Source organism: Pangasianodon hypophthalmus, chromosome 5, assembly GCF_027358585.1.
Source record: "Pangasianodon hypophthalmus isolate fPanHyp1 chromosome 5, fPanHyp1.pri, whole genome shotgun sequence".
Lineage (NCBI taxonomy): Eukaryota > Metazoa > Chordata > Actinopteri > Siluriformes > Pangasiidae > Pangasianodon > Pangasianodon hypophthalmus.
Window position 1 is genome coordinate 29,355,325 of NC_069714.1, and position 25,993 is coordinate 29,381,317.

Below are 25,993 nucleotides of genomic sequence, written 5' to 3' on the forward strand. Positions count from 1 at the left end.
ATGTACTATGTCGTACGGTGTAGAATTTATGAGGACCCATTTATCTTGCAGTGGTAGCTCAGTGGTTAAGACGTTGGACTACTGATCAGAAGGTCATGAGTTCAATCCCCAGCACCGCCAAGCTACCACTGCTGGGCCCTTGAGCAAGGCCCTTAACCCTCAACTGCTCAGATGTATAAAAAATGAGATTAAATGTAAGTCGCTCTGGATAAGGGTGTCTGCCAAATGCCATAAATGTAAATGTAAAAATCTTACAGTGCAGCTGGAGGTAAAAATTTGCATTGGACACTTTTAAAATGTCTAAGTGCTTATGTTCCTCTGAAGTTGTGGGATTATATGTAACAAGGGCTGAGATTCGTATAGGATTCCCTCTACGTGAAGCTGATATTTTGCACTTCAGACATCGATTCATTTCATTGTGCTGAACTACAAAACTAAAATAATAGCTACTGAATCCGTGTCTCCGGTACACATGATACGATCCAGCTTCCCACCCAAGATTTGGCTCTCAGCCTGAAGTGAAGACAAGCTCTTTTAGGCCACATTCACGAGAACTTTTTGGTATTTGTCCAAAAAAAAAAAAAAAAAAAAAAAACAATTCATAAGCTTTGTTTGTTTGCTTTGAGTTTCTGGTTTGTCTTCCAGTAAACAGACATGAGTTCCTGAAACATGGCTAAAATCTTCTCCTATTGTTACGGTCCATCAAAAGTTCAACTTTGGTGAACTTTCTTAACGGATGACGGAGCTAATTTTTTATGCTCGTGCAAACCAAGCTCCTTACGATCGCATTTCCATCGAATACCAAAAAGTCCTTGTAAACGAGGCCTTCGTGCCGCCTCTCGATTGTGTACCTTCAGTGGCTGTGCTTTCATTCTTCACTCTGTTCACATCATGTTCCCATTCACACACACACACACACACACACACACACACACACAACGCCCTCCTCACTGATGGTGCTGTTTATCTCTCAGGCTAGCTTTATGTGGAAAATGTCCAGGGGTGCTGCTTTGCTGTCAGCACACTCTGGAAGCGTAGCACGCTAAATACGGATCATAGGTAGCACCACACTCCTTCTGACCATGGAAGGAATGCATGCCTTCCACTCCACAGCAAATAAAACTGACCTCCAAAGAGTGCACGAGGCCTTGCTCTCACCCCTCGCGTGTTTTCATTCCATGACTCGTTAACTGGTGTCAGTTACAGAGAACACTCGCTATTCGCTTCTTCCAGCTGCTTGGCCTCTGGAGCTGCGCTCAGCAGACACGCTTCAGTATGGCGCTTTATTTATTTCTGTGTGGCGTGAAACAGTGTTCTGTGTTTAATAAAGACTTTCGAGATGTTTTTACTCACGTTCGCGAGATTCATAAAGGATGTCACGAGCAACAAGTTCGGTATTCGCTCTGATCTATTTTTGCTTTTGGCACGGCAGAATATGCTAATTACTTAAAGAAAACCATTTACACTTGCATTAAGTATTGTGAGTCAGTCATTTATCTCTGCACTTTCGTGCTCCTGTTCTACTGTGCAGATGTCTGTGCTGATTGTCAACCTTGATATGAAGATGCATTACCATGATCTACAGTACTGTGCAAAAGTCTTAGGCGCATGTAAAGAAATGCTGTAGAGCAAAGATGCCTTCAAAAATAATGAAATTTAATGTTTCTGCATTAAAAAAAATACTATAAAGAGCAGTAAACAGTAATAAATGAAAGAAAGTCAATATTTGGTGTGACGATCCTTCGCTTTAAAAAAAAAAAAACAGTATCTGAGGTACAGTGTGTGCAGTTTTCTAAGGAAATGAGCTGGAAGTGTTACTGAGCATCTTGCAGAAGCAGCCACAGTTCTTCTGGAGACTTTGACTGTCGACTCGCTTCTTATTTCTGCAGCGAAACCCAGCAGCCTTCATTCTGTTTTTATCTGCAAAGTGTCTCTTATGGAATCTGCTGCTTTCTTTACTGACATACAAACATTTTTCTGTAACATTTCATTTTGTGCTGGAAAACTAATTAATTTAGGAAACAGGAAAATATTAATTTTTTTTACTGACTCGATAATGTAGAAGTCTATAACAAAGTTTGTACAAAAAAAAAAAAAAGGGTACCGAAGACCTCTGCACAGTACTGTATGATCAAATAAGGTTCAGTAATCCAATGAGATTTACACTCATACGCTGAGTGTCTCAAGGGACTTGACTGTCAAGATTTGGGAATTGACTCAGGATTTAACTCGGGATGTGACTGGAAAGACTTGGAACATTGGATTTGTCTGTTATGGCTTGGAGGGCAGCATTGTGGCACAGTGGGTGGCAGCACAGCTTTACCTCACCTTATCTCACCACTTGTCTGTCAAAAAGTACTTGGTACTTTGGGCTTGCCTGTTAGGATTTGGGACTTGACTCAGGATCTGTCTATCGGAAATTGAAATTTGACTCAGAACCTGACTTTCAAGACTCTGGACTTGTCGCTTATGGTTTGTGACTCAAATCTAGATTTATCCATCATGACTTCCATCATGGATTTGACTCTGGAGTTGTCTGTGAAACCTTGCGAACTGACTCGGGACTTGTCTGTCATGATTTGGGACTTGAATTGCGACTATCGTGACTGAGGATTTGACTCAGGATTTGTCTGTCAAAATATAGAAATGTCTGTTATGGCTTGTGACTCGACTCTAGATTTGATTTTACATTTACTTGTGTGTAAAAACTTGACTGGAGTCTTTTCTGTCATGACTATGGCTTGTGACTCGACTCAGGACTTGGCATTTTTGTGTCAAGTCTTGGGATTTGACTCGAGACTTGTTTGTCCAGACCTCGTACTTTCTTAAAAAACGTTATTTATTGCTGTGTACCATGTTGTCTGTGAGCTACAGGATGTTTTATTTCTCCTGACTGTAATGCATTTGTGATGTGTGAAACAAGGCCACTGACTTTAAGTAACTCAGAGAGCTTAAAAGGCTACAAATGCCCTCCTCTAATATTCATATCCCTCAAGGTTTGTCATGAGCTGGCAGTAAATTCATTCAAATACTAAAGAGGAGGAAATGCAAAGCTTTTATAATCGCTGAAATTGCATTTATATAATAAAACCCCAAAGAATGCATGGTCGTTTTGCACAAATAGACCAATTTGTCAAATTACTGTTATGTTATTGTGAAGAGTTGACTGAGCCGTAATCAAACATATGTTCCTCAGAAAGCACGGAGTTGTTTCCGATGTTTTTCAGCTCTATTTCCATTTTTACAGTAAAGCCTAGCCTGCTCGTACACACTCTCTCTCGCTCTCTCTCTCGCTCTCTGTGTCCCTCTTTTTTCCTCTTTCTCTCAGTGAATTCCTCTGTAACCTTGATGTGGTGGAAACCATGTTCAATAAGATGAATGAGCTGCGATTCAGCCAGGCTGAGTTTTGATAAAAAGCCTCGCCGTGTTCTTGCGTGAGCTGAGCAATGAGCGTCCTTGGTGCATAGGAAGTGCGCAAAAGCTCCCCGAGGAACCCGAGTGGCACGAAGCCCTGCTCCTGTTCAACACGCTCCATTATCACATCCTTGCGTGTGTATCTGGACCACTGATGCCATTAAGAGCAAGCACATGTGTGTGAAGTGTGTGTATAGCACTAATCCTGTTTGATTATAGTCATGCTAACTGTCCTGCTCAGCTCTCATTCCTGGTACTCATCACTTTTCCTTACTGACCACTGCACCAGGATCTACCGGATCTACTGGATCTACCGGATCCTGCCACCATCCTCTATTCATATCCATCTGCACTGCCACTTTACTACCATTCATTTTTCTGTTTTCACACTGTTCACAGTGTTTGCACTACACTGCCACTTTAATTCCACTCAAATCCGCTGCTTGTGTCTAGGGTGTTTACATCCACTGCATTTCCACACTCTCACACTCGCACTGTGTTCGTTTCTTTGTTAATTTGTTTCATTAAGAATGTTAAATTACTTTTAGTATACTTCTAACTCTCTGTGCTGCTGTAATAGAGCAATTTCCCTCTGGGATGAATAAAGTGATGTGTATGGAGATATATACACACACACACACACACACACACACACTATATGGCCAAAAGTTTGTTTACACCTGACCATCACACACACATGTGATTCTTCCCCAGACTCTTGCCACAATGTTGGAAGCACACAGTTGTATAGAATGTCTCTGTATGCTGTAGCATTACAATTTCCCTTCACTGGAACTAAGAGACCCAAACCTGTTCCAGCATGACAATGCCCCTGTGCACAAAGCGAGCTCCATGAAGACATGGTGTGTGAAGGTTGGAGTGGAAGATCTCGAGTGTCCTGCACAGAGCCCTGACCTCAACCCCACTGAACACCTTTGGGATGAACTGGAACACCGACTGAACCCCAGACCTCCTCGACATCCCAACATCAGCGCCTGATCTCACTAATGCTCTTGTAGCTGAATGAACACAAATCCCCACAGCCACGCTCCAACATCTAGTGGAAAGCTTCCCAGAAGAGTGGAGCTTATTATAACAGCAAAGTGGGAATAAATCTGGAATGAGATGTTCAACAAGCACATATGAGTGTGATGGTCAGGGGTGCACTAACTTTTGGGGCCATATAGTGTATTTATATATACATAGAGAGAGAGAGAGAGAGAGAGAGAGTAGTATAGTGTACTTTAAATGTAGTATAAAGTCATGTGACTACCTTTCTGTGAAATTCACTTGTGGATGCAGTTTCCACAGAATTACATTATACTGTTTAGTTTTTCTACAGAGTGTTTCCAGTGACCCAGAACATAGAGCTGTAAAACTTCAACAAAAAGTACTACTTCAGAGTCCGGTCTCGAGACGTTTTCTGTTTTGTACTTGGACTTGTCTCAGTCTTGGTCATTGAGCTCTGTAAATATGGTCTTGGTCCATTAGAAAAGAGTTTGAAGAAAATAATATTTGTTGTCGTTTCTTTTCATGCACGACGCTTGACAAGAAGTAATTCCTTCTTTTAGAAAACAGTAATCATTGGCGCAATACACAGATGAAGCACACTAGTTGAAGTAAAGGCTCGAGACTCTGTGCTGCTTTCATTTGGCCTCGCCCCCCTTAAGACTCGGTCTTGAATTCATCTCGGCTAGTCCTGGAGCCTAATTTTGAAACAATAAATTGCAATGTCAATACAATTCTAGCATAGCTAGCTGATTTGTTTTTGCTCTGTAGTATCAAGCAGTCACAGCCAAGTTACAAATAAAAATAAAAAATGTATCAGCAGCTAAACAACTGTGGAAGTTCTTCATCTATACAGCAGTTTTCATTTTGAGTTCAAAACCTTAAAAAAAGAGGAGTGACATATAAACGATTAGAAGGTTAAAAATTAAGAATATAAAGAATGGTAAATGATAAATGTACAATCATTCAATTAATAAACTGTAATTCTATAACAATACTGTGTACCATGAAAAAACTATTTAACACAAGACCCAAGAAAGACCAAATGAAGTATTATTTTTAATCTGAATTTAAAAACAGTTATTGAGCCAACTCGGATTTTACTCCATAAAATCAGTCACTTGATGGATATCACAGTGAGGAGTGCAGCTTCTGGGAATTGCTTCAAGAACCTTAAAGCTGAATGCTAAAGAGAATCCAGTGGTTTCGAAGCTGTTTGTGAAGCATTCATGTACAAAATATTGGGCAAAAATACAATACTGGGTTTAAAAAAAAAAGGCCAAGCTTAAAATGGCAAATGTGAAGCTTTTAATGGTCTTAATAACAAATCATTAGTGAGAAAATGAACGAGAATGAAACACTGCACTCCTGAGAGCTCCTGTGCCTCCATTCGCTGGTTTCCTTTTGCTGAACTGTTTGGGGGAAAAAGCTAGAAACAGGGAAATTCACTTCTCTATAGTCTTCTTGTACACAAAGGTAAAATCATCATAATGATTAAAATGTTTGATGTAAAATTCAAACTAACACATGTCTGGGTGTACAAAATGTTCCAAAAATATCTTCTGGATGTTTTTTTTTCTTAAAAGATTAGTGATTATTTGGTCTGATGCAGCTCATCGAGGACCACGAGGCTTAAACATTTAAAGAAATCAAAGGGACAAGCTCTCGCATACTAACTTTAATTACTAAACTGTTTAATTCTTGCTCATTTCCGGACCAATGATTTGTTATTAAGACCTTTAAAAGCTTCATATTTTGCCAATTTGGGCTTGGCCCATTTTTTTTTTTTTTTTGCCCAAGAGTGTATACTTGGAATTTATTCTTCTTGTTCACACACCATGTGCTACATACTGAATTTGGGAAGAGTTTAGTATGAGTAGCAGGTATATTATGTGTTTTGTTTTTTTTATTTCTATTTATTTATTTATTTTTGGGACACAGACGGCGTTAATCTGACGTAATCAGATTGTACACGCGTGCCATGTGTTCAGAGAAACAGAATCAGGGTCACAGACTGTGTCGTGTCTCGACTTGGATTTGTGGATCTACATCTTTAAAATTTTTCCCTAGTGTAAACATAAGGCAGGATTTTTAACAGATATTTTTATTGACTTTAATAGTGAAACGTTTGGGTTTTATTTACATTAATTGGACACCAAAAATGTATTAATATTTGCTTTAATATTTAAAGGTCAATAAATAATGGTCATGTGTCTTTATATTAATAATAATTAACGGCTGTATGCAGTTCCATCCTCAAGAGAAGTGTTTTCTCCTCCAAGATATTTTTTAAATCATTTTCTTGAGGAGCTTTAATTATTAATTATTTTCCTAGATATATTTTTACTATTGTTTTGAATCACATTTTATAGTTTTCTCCGGGTATTTTCTCAGCCCAAAACATGCATTTCAGTATGCGCTGGACTTAATAATGCTCCTCACTCGAGCTGAAAACACTCAAGAAGAACGGACTTAAGTTCAAGGTCAGATTTGTGTGTAACTGAGACACGCCTCTGGGTTTTTTTTTGTTTTTTTAACCGAGACGTTTGTAACTTGTTTGTCAGACTCTACAGAGCATTTTCAGTATCAGCTCATCATTACACCCTAAAGCCAGCTCTGAATAAGACGATGAGGCTGATGTCTCTGTCCCAGATCCTCCTCCCTGACCATCTGGGGGACAGAATTAGGATAATCTTAAATGATCCAGAAAGGGAGAATAGACTCTAAAGGTCTGTTTAGCTTTATGAAAAAAAACTAACAGAACTATTTAGATTCTTGGGGAAAAAAAAAATAATAAAACAAGTGTACAGTAAAAAAACATGTTGAGAACTGCACTAACTGAGTCAGTATCATGTGTATCAGTGTCTTTATGGTTGCCAGGTCTTCTCTTTCAGAACAAGCACTTACATTTGAGCCACAAAAAAGGATTAAAAAATTGCGTACAAAAATGAGAAGAAGTAAAAGATTCCATTAAACATCTAATAGTAGCTACATTAGTTTACAGAAGATTTTAATAATATAATGAAGCACACGGCCTGATTTTGCTGAAGACAGTTAACACTGTGTAAGTTTGTGTTAGAGTAGTTACTAATTTTTATTTTATTTTATTTTTTTTAAGTAACAGATGTTCAAACAGATTTAAGGGATTAGGACTGAACAATATGATGATATAATATCAATTCTATATAGATATTGTGCATATTGTGTATCTCCCTCTATTTATTTTTTAAATACATTTAATTACAATCTGACCAGAAGCAGATAATTTAATATTAAATATTAATATTTGTATTTACTTTTTGAAATTGTAAAAATGTTAAAATTGTTATGGGTTTATTTTTTTATGTGATCTTTTTTTTTTAAATAAGTAAAAATGATTTTTAAAATATTATGATTAATATGATTTTTGTGGACATTATATAAATAATTCAGTGAATCAATAATTCAATTCATAATTTTTTTTTTTTTTTTTGTAGCACTTTTATGGCTGGCAGTTGTGAGCGAACACACACACACACACACACATATATGTATATATATATATATATATATATATATATATATATATATATATATATATATATATATATATATTTATAGGAATCTTTATAGGAATCTTTTACTTCTTCTCATTTGTACTTTGTAACTTTTTTTTAAATTGTGTGCTGCATTGTATTGCAGTTGCAATCTGCAATTTTTCATCTTCTGATTTTTATTTTTATTTATTTGTGTGTGTGTGTGTGTGGCTCAAATGGAAGTGCTTGTTTTAAAGAAAAAGACCTGGCAACCGCAAAGGCATGAACACATGAACTTTCCCTGATCTGAATCTGAACCTAGGTTGAAGACTCTGAATGTGACCCTTTCTTTTCATTTCTCAGTTTGATTTTACGCACTGTCAATTTTTTTTTTGTTTTATTCTGCTAACAGAGCTTAAATAAACCCGTTTATCTCCGCTGTAGTGGACTGTGTGGTGCAGGTGATGGTAAAGACATGCTGAAATGCCGGAGGGTGCCGTATTGTGAGATATCCGACACCTCCTTAATGGTAGACAGCATGAGGTAATGAAATGGCCAGAATGTGAGTCAGGCACCACTCTGTTTCATCTGCAGCTCATCTTACTCTGAAATCTCTTCGTTAATGTGTCCCGATGCTTAATCCTCCGCCCGATTCCTTCTAAAAATCAGTGGCTGCGAGTCATGGTGTCCACCAGGGATGGGAAAATAATCGATTTTTAGATGGATCAAGATTCATTCTTAAACGATTCTGCATCTGTGCATAAAACCTACTAATCAGACGCTGATGCAGGCTTCTGTGTTAATTTTCTTAATTTAAAAAACAGTAAAATATCTCTGACGAACAATAAACAGTCCTTCCTCCAGATGTAGCACTACACTGTGTTTGTCTAAAAGCAATAAAATTCTGAATTATACTCATTTATTTACCTCAATTTTACCTTGAGATCCATGTACACATCCACCTCCATCAACATATCGTTCACACAGTCAGGAAGAATAAATGACTTCCTGTTTACTGTTAATGCGCACTACGTAGGATAGAACCTTATGGTGTTAAAGACCCTACCTAGGGCACTAGATTCTCCGTTTAACATTCATCCACTGAAGAACGTGACTCCGATAATGTTTGGTCAAAATTGCGTGAGGTGTCGTATCATTTTTTTGAATGCTTTTTTTTTTTTTTTTAGCAAATTTAATTTGTATACTCAAAATATTAAAATATTTATTACACAATATATGTATTTATTCCTACAAAAAGCGAGTCATTTAGTCCAATGGTTTCTGAACAGCGTATTATTTTTTTAAATCAATTTTAATAGAGAAAGAAAATGTGTAATCTTGTATTTTAATGTGTATCTGAATATATAATAAAATACAGAAATATTATTATTTTTATTTGTAAATTTGTTCAGACAGCTCTGAATGGTTTATCTTGTTAAGGATCCAAGCAAAATCAAGTCATGATTCGATATAGTGCAACTTGGTCAATTAAAAAAAAATAAAAATACATGACCCCCATCAGCCAATCAGATTTCAGCAAATATTTTACATAGTTAACATTAAGCTATCATCATGCAACATAGTTTTAAGTGTATAGTATGTTTTTCTCCGGGCTCTTTGCGTTCTATGTAACTATACAGCTATATGCAAAGGTGTTTGGATCCCGCAGATCGCCACATGATGCTATATTTCCGTTATGATAGATGAAAATTTTCACGTTATAGTTTAAAAACATATAAATGCATGAAGAAGTATCGAAACTAAACCTAACTAAATCTTGACGTCCCTGATGGGACCAAATGTGGCCAAAGGATAGTTGTGTCTGATTTTGGACCTGGTTTTTTGTGCTACTTCCAGAGTATTTATGAGACATTTATAGTCTGCTGTTGCTGTTCAGCATTATGTACTCGCATATCTAGGTTTTTAGATCAAACACAATCCCCAACCTCAAGCACGCCGTTGGGATTAAAGAGTAATTGTGGGGCAAATCCAGTGAGTGACCAGCGCATGTACAACATAATCTGCATTTTATGAAATTGCATTTGCAGCCTGGAATTAGGTCAGACAGATTAATCCTCATGTTGTGGTAGGTAGGAGGAGTGTCACAGTCTGTCGTCTGTCCTGGCTTTAATACCACACGAGGACATTTCTTTAAGTTGCCTTCTATAAGGATACATGAGGGAAATGGAACAAATGGCATTTTGTCGGCTTTAAAAAAGAACGTCCCTGACTCAGATCTTTCTCCTATCACTTCCCAGAATAATGTCCTATTCTTGAAAATGCCAGGAAATTGGAAACATGCTCTCATATCACAGATGTAGCTTTTTATTAGGTAATAGGAACTCTTTATGTCCTTGCAATTATCTCAGAAGCTACAATTATAAAATGCTGTACAACTAGCATATGTCGTGTTCCCTTATTTAACGCTATCGATTTGCCTCTCACCAAAAGTACAAGAAGCACTTTAAAGAGAGACAAATGGAAGAGGAAATGAATCCTAATTTCTACACTGGGAGGGATTTGAGAGCGTTCTCTGCTCTAGGCGTTGGCCGTCTGGATTCAGTCCAGAGCTGGAGGACGAGCGAGATTCTGGCGCTCTGTTTACCGTGAGAATAAACACCCGGCGGATGGGAACCCCCTCAGAGCTTTGTCTGCATTACGTTTAGATAAATATTAATAATGGGATCAGTTGGTTTATAGTACTGAGGAAGCTTCAAGCAGGGTGATGGGCTTGCGATTTTTATTTCTCTTCAGCACTTTAGGAATTGAGGAATGTTGTAATGGCAGATCCTGGACTAGCCCCAGTTCGTCGTGGTCTATCCAGGGTAAAGATGTTATATGAAACAAAATAGAGTCTCTCCAAAGACAAGTCAGCAAACTCTTATTAAATGGTTAAACAAGCAATTATTATGGATTCAGCCATCTAAAGAATAATTAGTACAAATAAATCCATAGTATGTACTGAACTTGAGACGATTGACGATGGTATCAGGAATCGCCAACAGATTCCATTTATTGTAATTGTTATAAAATTGGATTATTTAAATGGCAGTTTTAAGGGCTTCTTCCGATATTAATGCAGCTTAATATCTGTTCAGTGAAGCCTTCTGTGGTAACCATGGTAACAACAATGCTAATCGCAGCTAATGCTTGGCCCGTAAGGACTTCACCGTTAAACCCAAAGACTGCATAACAAAGATAGAAAACCGAATTAGGGGGCCAAGCACCAAAGCACCATAGGCACCCTATTGTAATAGTATGTTTTATTATTATTATTATTATTATTATTATTATTATTATTATTTTAGTTTTCTCTGATTCTTTTGGTCATGCCCAGCTCAGTTTCCACCATTTTGATTTTTTTTTTTTTTTCTTAAAGTGTTTTGTTTTTTTTGTTTTTTCTCTCCCCCACTGCTTCTCCTACAGATTTTATCCAATGATCACGAAGTATCACAGCATCATGAGACCAATCCAAACAGAGCTTCTGGGATTTTTGATATGCAGAATAGTTTGTCCATTAACACACAAAGGAAGTTGATGTCGGCAGATAAGAAGTGAGGGCGTATCTCGGAATCAGCTTGATATATTGCCATCAAATTTAGCTTTATCACTCGATGGTCCTAATGGCTTCTGGTTTAACTCCATCACTAAGTGGTGGGGGCAGAAAGTGTTTGGCCCCTTAATCGCTGCTTGCAGTTATATTTTATAACATCAGCTATGGTTTTTGTTTGTTTGGGTTTTTTTTTAATAAATAATGATGTGACCGTAAATAAAACCTTTGCCTCCCAACATCTTGAGAGTGTGATTGGACATTATATTTAACATTAAGTATGTAATAGCTACAGTATTAGAAATTAACAGGCTCCCCCTCCATCTCTGTGCTCACTCTCTGGTTGGTTGTTACAGGATTATTCCCTGATGTCGGTGGAGGCTACTTCCTGCCGAGGCTCCAGGGAAAGCTAGGTCTCTTCCTCGCCCTGACGGGGTTTCGGCTCAAGGGTCGAGACGTGCAGAGGTCAGGAGTCGCCACGCACTTCGTCCAGTCAGAGAAGGTACGACTTGTTCAGAGTTAGTACTGAAAACAGACGCTCGGGCCGATGTGTTTCAGACATTACAGCAAAATCGTGTCACTTTACACCACTTAAACATCATGATACAAAATGTTGACTTTTTCGCCAAGTGCTAGCATCAGCCTTTTAACTCTTGGTTAATTTCCTAGAGGGCAGATGAGGACAGGAAGTAGGCAGAGTTACTGAGTCAACATTTTCTCTAGCCAATCAGCAGGAAGTGGGCGGCGCTGCAGACGGCAGCTGAGTCCTGGCACAGAAACGCAGTCCATGTACCCAGGGTGCCAGTGTTACTGCTGACGCTCTGGCACCACCACAGAGAGACAGAGTGGTGTGTAGGACAACGCCTACGTCCAGGCCAAGGACAGGCAGCTAGCGGGAGACACAAAGTACAGAGCAAGATAAAAATATCAACTCAGGGTTCATCGTTTTTTGTTTTTTTTTCCTTCTTTCATGTTCAGTACTGCTACGTTTACAAAATAACAGTAAGAAAGTTAGGAAATGATGTACTTCTCCACTCCTCACCTCTGTCATCATTTATAAACCACATCCTGCTGTTTATGATATAACTGCTCCATATAAACACTGGGGTTGTCCTCATAACATCGCTGTAATCATACATCATGTCGAGTGGTGCAGCTAAAAATGATCTCAGTATCAGTATGTTTCTCTTCCCCCATTTGTTTTGGCACTTTTTTTTTTTTGTCAATTTTGTTGGTTGCTATTTCACATTAAAGGTGAAATAAGATCTGAAATGATTTATCTTGTTTATGTTTCATATTTTACATCACAAATACCTGCAATTTTAACAGCAGTGTGTAAACTTTTTAGATCCATTGTATATAATATAATGTTCCCATAATTTCACAAGGGCTGTGTTTATTGACCGATTTTATTTATTTTTATTTTTTGGTATTTTTTGGTTCCCTGTTAACTAATAAGAAACCCAAACTAAGCTTAACATTTATAATTTCCTTTAAAAGGACACAAAGACACAAGACACACATTTGTGTTTACTTTGACTTTATGCCAAATTTATCCCGGTGAACTTTTGACCAGTCTCTTACTTTGTAACAGTTGTAAAATGTAAGCTTATACACTCAGCTCGTTGATGAGAACTACAAACATTTCTGCAGATTTCGTCATTTGATTACGTTTTATTATTTATGCTTTTAGTATGGAGCCGTACTGTTCTCTATCTTACGTGAGGGTTTTGTGTTAAAGTTCAGGGTTTTTGTTTTGTTTTTTTCGCTCTACCGGCTAGGTTTTTCTTGTTAGCAATCTTAGCATCTATGTAAACCACATTCAGGATCAACAAGATGTAGTCCAGTTTATACTCGATGCATGACTTTGCATGCGCCTGCAGGAGCAGAGGAAATGCAAGCGGGATTGTTCACATACTCGCTTGTACATCTGCAAGATTAAAAGCGGCGTCCACTGTGAGTGGCACGATAGAGCCAAAACATCCCTGTCCATCTCTTTGAAACTGTTTCTGCTGTTGTTGTGAGTGTTGTCATGAGCTGCATCTGAAATCAGAAACTCTGACCCTACATTCAAAAGTATTTACTAATCTAGAAAATCCACAACAGAGCTTTCTGTAGGTTTAAATTCTCCATTAGAGGTTTTTAAAATTCAAACACTAACCATAATGCAATGCTCTGGAATAGTAATTAAGTATGCGATTGGAGACACAATGCTAGTTTGTTTTGTCAGTTGTGGACCTAGTGCTATACTAACCCCCAGTATTTACGATGGTATCGCACCATGCAGATGCGTACATTAATTTCTGAGGTCGTGACACTCCAAATATGTGCAGCAGCCATCTTGCGTACGTGAATGTGTAGTTAAAAGCAAGTATAATCCAGGTTTTAAAGTTTCTTCATAAATGATTATGGGTGTTTGAGGGTTAAATACATTAAAATGTCTTAAATACATTTTGGTTTTAGATAGGTAGATAGATAGGTAGGTAGATGGGTAGGTAGATAGGTAGGTAGATAGGTAGGTAGATTGGTAGATGGGTAGATAGGTAGATGGGTGGGTAGATAGATAGATAGATAGATAGATGGGTAGGTAGGTAGGTAGGTAGGTGGATAGATAGGTAGATGGGTAGGTAGGTAGGTAGGTGGATAGAGAGGTAGATGGGTAGGTAGGTAGATGGGTGGGTGGGTAGTTAGGTAGATAGGTAGGTAGGTGGGTGGGTAGTTAGATAGTTAGATAGATAGATAGATAGATAGGTAGATAGGTAGATACAGTTGAAACCAGATATTTACATACACTTCAGAAAAAAACACAAAAACTTTTTTTTCTTTACTGTCAAACATTAAATCAGAGTACACTTTTTCTGTTTTAGATCAATAAATATTAACATATTTTTTGCATTTGTTAAATGTCAGATTCGAGCAAGGGAGTATTTTTATTTATTTTTTTTTATCACTTTCATCAAAGTCAAGTATACATACACTTCCTTAGTATTTGGTAGAATTGCCCCCAAACGTTTTGGGTATCCTTCCACAAGCTTTCTACAATAGTTTGCTGGAATTTTGGCCCACTCCTCTTGACAGAACTGGTGTAACTGGGTCAGGTTTGTAGGCCTTTTTGCTCGCACTCGCCTTTTCAGTGCCGCCCACAAATTTTCTATGGGATTGAGATCAGGGCTTTGTGATGGCCACTCCGATACCTTGACTTTGTTGTCCTTAAGCCACTTTGTAACTAATTTGGAGGTATGCTTGGGGTCATTGTCTATTTGGAAGACCCATTTGCGCCCAAGCTTTAACTTCCTGGCTGATGTCTTCAGATGTTGCTTCAATATATCCACATCATTTTCTTTTCTCGTGATGCCATCTATTTTGTGAAGTGCACCAGTCCCTTCTGCAGCAAAGCAGCCCCACAACATTATACTCCCACCCCCATACTTCACAGTTGGGAAGTAGTGTGTAGTAGTGTTCTGAGGCTTCAAAGCTTCGCCCTTTTTCCTCCAAATATACCGTTTATCATTATGGCCGAAGAGTTCAATTTTTGTTTCGTCAGACCACAGGAAATGTCTCTAGAAATTAAGATTTTTGTCCCCAAGTGCAGTTGCAAACTGTAGTCTGACTTTTTTATGGTGGTTTTGAAGTAATGGATTTCTCCTCCCAGAGTAACCTTTCAGCTCATGGTGGTACAGGACTCGTTTTACTGTGGATAATGACACTGTCTTACCAGTTTCAGCCAGCATCTTCACAAGGTCTTTTGCTGTTGTCCTGGGGTTGATTCGCACATTTCGCACCAAAAAACGTTCCTCTCTGGGACTCAGAATCCATCTCCTTCCTGAGCGGTATGATGGTTGTACATTCCCATGTTTTTTATACTTGCGTATTATTGTCTGAACGGATGAATGTGGGACCTTCAGGAATCTGGAAATTGCACCTAAGGATGAGACACACTTGTGGAGGTCCACAATTCTTTTCTTGGTTGATTTCTCTTGATTTTCCCATGATGTCAAAGAAAGAGGCTCTGTGTTTGAGGTGTGCCTTTATAATGCATCCACAGGTGTGCCACCAATTAACTCAAATGGATTCAGTTAACCTATCACAAGCTTCTTAAGCTCAGAATGGAATCATCTGAAGTTTTCTTTTTGTTTAAAGACACAATAAACTTAGTGTATGTATACTTCTGACTTTGATGAAAGTGATAAAAAAAATAAATAAAAATACTCTTAATGGTGCATAAAAATAAAAAAGGAGTAAGGGATAACATAAATATAAAAGGATAAAAATATTAACATAAATGATCAGATCTGTTCAGTTAAGATAGTAAAGTAGCTGAGGTATTGCAATTAACATATTGCACATTTGAACAGTGTGATCATATCACCAACTCATATAATCATGTGGTATCGTAACGGCTTATATTCAGTTCCAATGTGACACGTCACACTTTCTTTTCCTACAGCAGAAGCACAACAGGTGCTCGAGAGCAGGCTCAGGCTCAGGCAGCACCACAACCCTTTTAAATCTCTTGTACATATGTGGCCTTTATCTGCCAGTCCGCCATGGTGTTATATAAGCAGTCAGCTGTCATATTCGGTTTTATTTGAGCCTCATGTATCAGACTTTTAGTCATGTTCTGTGTAAATTTCAATCAGATTTACAGAAGCATTGCTGATTTACATTTAGCCATGCCCACAAAACTCCATAAAAGGCTAAAAGCTTACCGAGAATTACAGAGAAAACGACAACACGGCGACTAAACTATGAAAGTGCGGTGTGCGCTAAATCTTCCAGTAATGCAGCTCAGCCACTGCAGCGCGGTAGCTACCACACACACACATTAACGCTTCCTCCTTTTCTACCGCACTGTTACTTTTGCCTTAGTTGAATGGCTAGTGTTTTATGTCGTAATTTCTATAATCGTTTTGGATTGATCATTAATATGAAATGAAAGCGTTTTGCAGAATGTTTATTACATTTGTGTGTGTAATAGAAATTAATAACCTTGAGAGTGCAGTCCATATATAAAATAATAAAATGTGTGTGATAGATGAGGCCCACTGTGTCCGGACAGGAAGCATTAAATTCCTGTGTGTCCTAAAGACCTACCTCTTCCTGAAGCACTTAGTGTAAATTAGCACTTTAAATAAATAAATAAATAAATAAAATTGTGTTGTCTGTGAGTTTTTGTTACTATGTTAACCTCCCCAACAGAAGTTTTTAGACTGATGGTATTCTTAGTCCTTGACCTAGTGAACCAGTAGCAGGATATATTTATTGATGGAGATTAATGTGAATGTCTCCTCGCAGATCTCGGCTCTGGAGAAGGATCTGGTGGGTCTGAAGTCTCCTTCGGTCGGCGACGTGGCTGCAGTCCTCGACTCTTATCAGGAGCAGGTGAGTGATGGAGGCTTGTTTTGTTTGCTTCCCAAACAGATCACACACACACTCGCAGCTTCTCCACCCGAGTGTTTTAGGCGTGTTTGTGTACACGTGCTGCGTTCACTGTGTCCTCGGTACATATCGGTGGTGTTAGTGAGGTTTTAATAACTAACACGGTCTGGCTTATCCGATGTTTATCGTACTGCAGTCTGGTTTATTGGCTCAGTCAGGCAGGGTTTATGATGTTTAGCACCCCACATTTCTCTCTTTGTGTGTGTGTGTGCGTGTGTGTGTGGCGGAGCTGGAATCTCATAACAGCTCTGATGTCATGCGCCTTTCCTGCAATGCCTGTCAGGGGAAAACACACATTAGCATTCAGACACTCCACATTGTTCTGCCCACACACACACACACACACACTTACAGAGTAACACTCTGAATCTTCCTGAAATACAACATGCCACACTTTTAACGCATATTTTTAACATAATTTAGCATATTTCTGAGCGTATTTGACACTTTTGAGGAGTGTCATCTCTTTGCATGCCTGTATATATGTATCTGTTAGAATCTAAATACAGTAGTGAAGATTTTCTGTGTTGTTAATCTGGAGCACTTGTAGGGAAAAGAGCTCACCACCTGTCGCATTCTCAGATGGATGGAAATTAATCACCGCACCAGTCTGTTATTAGATAATATTACGTTTTATGGCAGTAGACATGATGTAAATACACAAAGCAAAACTGTATTCAGTAACTGTGTGTATTTAGATAATCTATAACAGCTTATATACATCCTCATTATAAAACACTGTGTCATGCTGTTGTAGGAAAATAAGCACAGCCATGCAGAGTTACTAAAACTCAGAAAACGTAAATTAAGGCAGAAAGACGGTTTATATAAAGCTGATCACTTGACAAGGAAATGTTTTGTTCATATTTGCAGCGTTTTTCTACCACAGTATCAATTTATTACAGTTACTACAGGAATTACTGTGGTGTTAAGGTCAAAATGTTGATATTGTAACATCCTGAAGCATTGTAACGTTGTAGTGTTTTGTTTGTCTCTTATACAAATCGTGTTGTTTAGAAAGTAAAAGGGCAGAATCGTTTTCCTCATTAGTTTAAACATTGTCTCGTGTACCCAGAGCACACTGGATGCCGAGAAGCCATTTGTCCTGCAGCAACACACTAAAGCCATTGACAGGTAAAGTTACACCATCTCTCTCTCTCTCTCTCTCTCTCTCTCTCTCTCGCTCTGTGTGTCTCTGTCTCTCTCTCTCTCTGTGTCTCTGTCTCTCTCTCTCTCTCTCTCTCTCTCTCTCTCTGTCGCTGTCTCTCTCTCTCTCTCTCTCTCTGTGTGTGTGTCTCTCTCTCTCTCTGTGTGTCTCTGTCTCTCTCTCTCTCTGTCTCTCTCTCTCTGTGTCTCTGTCTCTCTGTCTCTGTCTCTCTGTCTCTCTCTCTCTCTCTCTCTCTCTCTCTCTCTGTGTCTCTGTCTCTCTCTCTCTCTCTCTCTCTCTCTCTCTGTCTCTTCTCTTCTCTAAAAATAGAACAAAACCACAGATTACTTTTAAATAAATGTAAAAATAATCCATGTTTATAAGCGGAAACTGGGAAAGATGAAACTCTCAGCTCTGTGATGTGGAAATGTTCTGGAAACGTTAACAACAGTTAGTGAATTGAATAAATGTTTATGAATAGGTCTTTCTCAGGAATTCTCTCAGGTTCCTCATGCTAGCTCACTGGCTAAGAAAATCTGTGAAGATGCATTCGTACATATATATATATTTGAATGAAAACAACTTCCTTTTTCCTGCTTACTTTTAAAAACAGAATCAAAAACACACCCGCTTTTCCACGCATGATTTTTAAAGACACACCCACATTTCCATTTATGGTCTTAAAGACACACCCACTTACTCACTCTTATTTCCATATATGGACTCAAAACATGCCCACTTTTCCATGTATAATCTTAAAGACATGCCCACACTCTTATGTATAGTTTTAAAGACTTATTTTGTATGTTCTTGAAGACACTCCTGCTTTCTGATGTATGGTCTTAAAGACACACCCACTTAGCATCACTCTTACCTTGATATATGGACTCAGAGACACACCCACATTCCCAAATATGGTCTTAAACATGCACACACATTTCCATGTATGGTCTTAGATGCCCACTTATAGTCAAATATTCCATATTTGAACCCATATTTGAACTCAGAGACACACCCATTTTCCCATGTATGATCTTAAAGACACACCCACTTAGCGTCACTCTTACCTCGATTTATGGACTCAGAGACACACCCACATTCCCAAATATGGTCTTAAACATGCGCACACAATTATAGCCATTCCATATGTGAACTCACCCATTTTCCCTTGTATGGTCTTAAAGACACACCCACTTAGAGTCACTTTTATTTCCATATATGGATTCAGACACACAGCAGCATTCACATGTCTGGGCTTAAAGAAACACCCACTTATAGTCACTCTTATTTCTATATATGGATTTAGAGACACACCCTCTTTCAATGTATCATCCAGTCAGAGTTACTCTTATTTCCATATATGGACTTTCATCTCTAGTTTCTAGTTTGCTTGTATAAAGGACACACACACACACACACACACACACAAGTTCAACCCAGGACACACAATGAGAATTGTTTCAGTATAAAGTACAGTGCCACTCCTGATAAAAGGAGCAAAATTATCAGCAGTAATCAGATGATAGATTGCTGTTAGGGTGATAAAATGAATCCTGGAGGTTTGACCGAACAAAATATTAACTAATGTTCAAACAAACTCCATGTTTACCTGTTTCACTCAGGCCTTAATTACATCTGAGTGTGTTATAATGCATTATGCAGGTGACTTACGTTTGCAGACCACACCAGCTCAACTCGCGTGTTTTATAGACGTGTTGTTCTTCATGCTGTGTGTACGAGAACGTCGACCTGCTGTTGTTGTCCTTAGTGCTTCGTCTCCATTACAGGCTGTTTGAAGGCAGCAGTGTGGAGGAGATCCTGGAGAAGCTGCAGAAGGATCAGTCTGCGTTTGCACAGAAGCAGGTGGAGGTGCGTTTTATGGACACACACCTAACTCTCACCTAACACACACCTAATTCTCACCTAACTAATATATAAGAAAGTGTTTAACGGAACATGTACAAGCTGACCAAGAAGAAATGGATCAGTGTTTAACACAGTGGGCACTTAACACCACAACAACACAACAGCAACACTGTTGCATGTACATACAATCAAAAAAACGATGGAATGGCAATATTAAATACACAAATATGACACTATTGAACATCCCTTTCCAAAACCATTATATGGTTCCTCCTTTGCTGTTATAATAAGCTCCACTCTTCTGGGAAGCTTTCCACTAGATGTTGGAGCGTGGCTGTGGGGATTTGTGTTCATTCAGCTACAAGAGCATTAGTGAGATCAGGCGCTGATGTTGGTGAGGAGGTCTGGGGTGCAGTCGGTGTTCCAGTTCATCCCAAAGGTGTTCAGTGGGGTTGAGGTCAGGGCTCTGTGCAGGACACTCGAGTTCTTCCACTCCACCCTTCATACACCATGTCTTCATGGAGCTCGCTTTGTGCACAGGGGCATTGTCATGCTGGAACAAGTTTGAGTCTCTTAGATCCAGTGAAGGGAAATTGTAATACTACAGCATACAGAGACATTCTATACAGTTGTGTGTTTCATATTTTGTGGGAACAGTTTGGGGAAGAACCACATGTGGGTATGATGGTCAGAGGTGCACAGTCTTTTGGCCAGATAGTGTACAAGAATATACAAAGCACATACACAAGAGCTTTAAAAAAAAATGGTCCAATAAACCATACAGTGCAATGAACATACAGTAAATGAGACAACATATTGCACTGAGCTAAAGTAAGGGACCAAGTGTCAGTGGAAACAGTATGTAAAGTGACTCATTGACACTGGGGAATGGAAAGTACTTGAGTGTGACTCACTTCTTTGTGAATAAGGAGGAAGGCTAATGGAAATTAGCATGACACATCATGCTGACTTTGATAAGGAACTTGTTTATATGAGTATATGAAGGATGCAACTGATAATATCTAGAGCAGTGGTTCTCAGAGTAGTAGCACAGTGAGAGGAAAGCGCTGTCCGCCCTCTTGTGCATACATGAGCTCACAGACGCCTGTGATTGGCTAGTGTCGCTGTGATTGAAAGGAGAGAGCGAGTAGGCCCCTCCCACCCAGAGAGCACGGCCAGTTTTGCTCTCTTGACTCTCTAACATCAGTTTTAATAAAGTTTGCTCTGTTTTCAGGAATTAAAATAGATAAATAGACAAAATATTATTATACACGTTTAAATAATGAGATGGATATTTGAAAAGTTGGAATTTATTTTACAGTTAAATAAATCCCTGGCTGCAAAAAGTTTGAGACCCATGATCTAGAGAACGTGCTCTTCACGTTCAGGTTCAGTTTATTTATTTATTTATTTTTTGATCACTGTGTTGTGGTGATGTAGACTTTGTCGAAGATGTCCCCGACGTCACTGAAGCTCACCTTCAGACAGCTGCAGGCCGGAGCCAGTCTGAGTCTGCAGGAAGTGCTGGTGATGGAGTACAGACTCAGCCAGGCCTGTATGGTACGTCACAGCTTCTACTGCAGCCACATTTTCTTTTGCCTTTATGCTATTTGCGACCTATAATGAGATGATTTTCTTGTAATAACTAGATGTTTTTTTTGCATAACGAGATCGTTTTGTCATAATAACAAGATGTTTACAAGACACGTTTCTCGTATTAATGAGGTATTTACTAATAATGAGATGTTCTCTAATAATAACATGCTTTTCTCATAACAAGATGTTTTTCACATAAGATATTGACTAATAACCAGATGTTTTTCTCGTAATAACCAGATGTTTTTCCTCATAATAACCAGATGTTTTTCTCGCAATAACAGATGTTTTCCTCATAATAACCAGATGTTTTTCTCGCAATAACAGATGTTTTCCTCATAATAACCAGATGCTTTTCTCGCAATAACCAGATGCTTTTCTCGCAATAACCAGATGCTTTTCTCGCAATAACCAGATGCTTTTCTCGCAATAACCAGATGCTTTTCTCGCAATAACAAGAATTAGCAATTTCAAACGTTAAAACTGGGTCATTTTGTTGTCATCCTGCTAATTAACCGTTTAAAACCGTTCCCTTTTTAGTCATTTATTATTTGTAGAAAAGTTTTCATTTGTTGTTTTGTGCTCATTTTGCAGAGAGGTCACGACTTCTACGAAGGTGTGAGAGCTGGTAAGATTTTTTTTTTTTTTTTTTTTTTTGGATATTTAAAGAGACACATTTTATTTTATTTCAATATTTTATTTTATGATTGTTTCATCCTGGACACTTTTTTTTTTCCTCTGGTCTGTTTGCAGTGTTAATTGATAAAGATCAGAGTCCGAAGTGGAAACCGGCGACGCTAGCTGAAGTCTCGGAGCAGTGTGTGGAGGAAAGCTTCGCTTCTCTGGGAGAAAAAGATCTCAAACTGTGAACACTGCAAGAAGAAAGAATCATCTATAGTGCCGTAGTTTAGCCAGGAACCCGAGCAGACATACTTTACGTTCGTTCTTTCTGTTTGAGAATAGAAAACGCTGAGACGTGCAATAAACATCAATTACACAGAAATAAGGAATAACCAGGGGAAAAAAATGCACCATCTGATCTGCTGACTCGTTGCTTAAACAAGAACATGGTGCTTCCTTTAAGATTCAACATTCAGTTATTAGGCTGTAACTTTCTCTTCATCCCGTCTACTTGAAATCCCCTGTTCGACTTCTCCACACCACACTGTGCTTTATATCCTCCTCGCAAATCAGCCGTGGCCGCTTCAGCTCCTTTATAAAAAAAAATAATAATAAATCTGCAGTATGAAGCGGCTCGACAAAAAAAAGATTTATTTATTTCATTTATTAACTGACAGTTGTGACCAAATGCATATGAATCATCCTGTGTGCATAAGAACTCAAATCAGTAAACAACATAATAATACATTCATGATGTTTCATTTGGTTTTGTTTTCATTTGTTTTGCAGCTTGCACTTAACTCAATTTGGAAGTAAAAGGTTCTGTTTTTGTTTTTTTCAAAAGCAAGCCATCTAATAAGTGTAGAACCAAATAAATCATGTTTTTAAATATCTGAGAAATTACTACAATTAATGGTTTATCCAGGATCATTTATCCAGGATTTATGAATGTGCATAGATTTGTAAATTGGGACCGCCCCCCTGTCCATCTGCCTCCCAAATAGCCTAATATGACTAACATTAGCTAGCTTAGCTAACCTGCTAGCTAACTGCGACTAAGCTAGCCCATGTTAGGTGGAGATTGTCCCGAGTCAGTGTTTTCATTTTGCATCATCATTTTCTGTGATTTTATTATTTAACAGCAGCCAAACCTGTTAAAATATGATGTCACCATAACAACTACAATTTTGTTCAAATTTGATTCAAGGACTCAAGGATTGAAGAAATTCTTAGTTTGCTTGTTGTCACGGATACTGCTGTAGAAAATAAAGGATAAATTATAACAAATAAAGACCAGTGTTTAAAAATCGTGCAATACAGCATGCAGCACTAACATTGGCTAAGTTAGTGTAAGGCGTGGTTTATACTTGACACGTGACTTTGCGTGCTCATGCAGAAGCAGTGGCATCGCGAGCAGCGTTGTTCACACACTCCGTACTTTATGTACATCTGAAGGATTAAATCTCCGTCCACTACATTGCGCATCAGCACTCAAACATCTCCGTCAGTCATGTTTCAGAGTCGAACTGTAAAAATGTTTAACGACTTTTCTTCTGTTTCTCTTAAAACATTCTGCTGTCATCGTGATTATTGTCATGATCCGCGTCTCAAATCGAAAACTCTGACTTTACATTCCAACGTATCTACCGATCTGGAAAATCCAAGACTGGTACACAAAACACAAAAAAGATGTTTGAAAACGACGGGAAAGGTTTTTAAAATTCAAACACTCACCGTAATAGGAAGCCGGGTTAGTGTTTGTACTGAATAACTGTCTAGATTAGGACGTAAGTCGGTTGCGGAGATCGTGTCACATGTACTATACTGCGTATCTGTATTACGTATCTGAACACGTGCATTACAGACTACAGGATGAGCAGAAGCCATGTTGTATATGCGTAGTTAAAAGTTAAAAGTATAATCCAGGATTGACGTACAAGCTTTCAGGCACCATATTGTCATCCTTTCATCAGGGACTTGATTGGTCCCAAGCCATGAAGTTTTTTTTTTTTGTTACATCACAAACTGAACTCATTCATAGCTCCGCCCCTGAACCAGTTCTATACACAACCAAGGAGAAAGTCTCTGTTTTAAATAAAACATTAATTTCCCCCCAACTTGGACTGTAAATCCTCAGTTTCCAGAAAGCCGGTTAATGAATTGGTCCCTAGAGTAGGTGAGAGATTTTCTCTGGCAGACGACAGAGCTGCTAATCTAATGACTGAAGTGCTGGCACGATTAGCCGCTTCCCAACAGCCAATGCAGAACCAGTACTCGAGGAGGAGCAGAAACAAAAACGCTGTTTATAAACACAGTATGATTTTTCAGAACTTCCTGAGTTTTAGCTCTGTTTCAACATTACGTCTAGACTCAGCCCCAGAAGCTTAAGAATCTTGAAGGATGGATGAAATCCAGTGGGAAAACTTTCAGCCAGAGTAATACTGTGTATTTTTCGGTCCAAGTTGTAGTCACTGGATTGAAGAAAGTTCACAGCGTGTCTTTAACAGTAAACAGTTATTCTGCGTTCAGCTTAACTCAGAAGTTTCGACCTCCATGTGGAAAGGAAAAACAAGGACGCCTCCATGTTCGTGTTTTGTTAGCAGCAATTTAGCCAGCTAACTGTGATGAGTGATGTATATTTACCTCCTCAAAACAGCGTTCGGTCTAGTCAGTGTTAAAGACTTGACAAGCAAATAAGTCTGTATGTCGATCGAGCCAAAGCAGATGCTTGTACAAACGTACAGTACGACTCATTTAAAAGTAAAGAGATGTTGAGAAAAAAGTAAAAGAGGTGCAGCCATGTTGATATGACGTCACATGTTCATCTCAGGGTTGAAAAGACCTTCCTGACTTTCCGAGGTGAGAGGACGTTCCTTCCCAGTCTGTGTTTGGACATTCAGAGTTACGAGCTTTAGTCGAACGCAGCATTAGTGGTGATTAAAGAAGATTCCTTTTCATTCATTCATATATCCTCAGTAGGAGCTTTATCCTGGTCAGTAGGAGCTTTATCCTGGTCAGTAGGAGCTTTATCCTGGTCAGTAGGTGCTTTATCCTGGTCAGTAGGAGCTTTATCCTGGTCAGTAGGCGCTTTATCCTGGTCAGTAGGCGCTTTATCCTGGACAGTAGGAGCTTTATCCTGGTCAGTAGGTGCTTTATCCTGGTCAGTAGGAGCTTTATCCTGGTCAGTAAGCGCTTTATCCTGGTCAGTAGGAGCTTTATCCTGGTCAGTAGGAGCTTTATCCTGGTCAGTAGGAGCTTTATCCTGGTCAGTAGGTGCTTTATCCTGGTCAGTAGGAGCTTTATCCTGGTCAGTAGGCGCTTTATCCTGGACAGTAGGAGCTTTATCCTGGTCAGTAAGCGCTTTATCCTGGTCAGTAGGAGCTTTATCCTGGTCAGTAGGCGCTTTATCCTGGTCAGTAGGCGCTTTATCCTGGTCAGGGTCACGGTGGATCCGGAGCCTATCCTAAGAACACTGTGTGTGTGGCGGGAATACACCCTGGATGGGTCGCCAGTGTTTCACAAGGCACCGCACACACACTCGTTCACACCTAGGGGCTGTTTAGCATCACCTGTTTACATATTAGTGTGCTTTTGGGAGGTGGGAGGAAACCAGAGAACCTGGAGAAAACCCACACAAGGGGAACGTGTGAAATTCTGCACAGCCATTAACCCAAGCTGTGAGGCACCACCTCACCACAGCATGGTCAGTCAGATGGCCTCCTCATGTACAAGTCAGCGGTTCTTGCCTACAAGAACTGACAAAAAGTACCAGACCAATAGCTAGAACCCTGGCTTGCCACTGGTTAAACCTTTTTCAGGTTTTTTTTTTGTTGTTGT

At 38.9% G+C, this 25,993-nt stretch overlaps 1 protein-coding gene across 1 annotated transcript in view; it reads left to right on the forward strand.

Annotated features, from left to right (window-relative positions):
- Positions 1 to 22,907, forward strand: part of hibch (3-hydroxyisobutyryl-CoA hydrolase) — a 43,959-nt gene extending 21,052 nt beyond the window's left edge. Inside the window, exons 8-14 of the mRNA XM_026912610.3 lie at positions 11,844 to 11,989; positions 16,783 to 16,869; positions 18,002 to 18,060; positions 19,861 to 19,942; positions 21,380 to 21,499; positions 22,130 to 22,163; positions 22,289 to 22,907. Coding sequence (XP_026768411.3) covers positions 11,844 to 11,989; positions 16,783 to 16,869; positions 18,002 to 18,060; positions 19,861 to 19,942; positions 21,380 to 21,499; positions 22,130 to 22,163; positions 22,289 to 22,404 — 644 coding nt within the window. The 3' untranslated portion in view covers positions 22,405 to 22,907. The remainder of the gene's footprint in view (positions 1 to 11,843; positions 11,990 to 16,782; positions 16,870 to 18,001; positions 18,061 to 19,860; positions 19,943 to 21,379; positions 21,500 to 22,129; positions 22,164 to 22,288) is intronic.
- Positions 22,908 to 25,993: the final 3,086 nt, after the last annotated feature.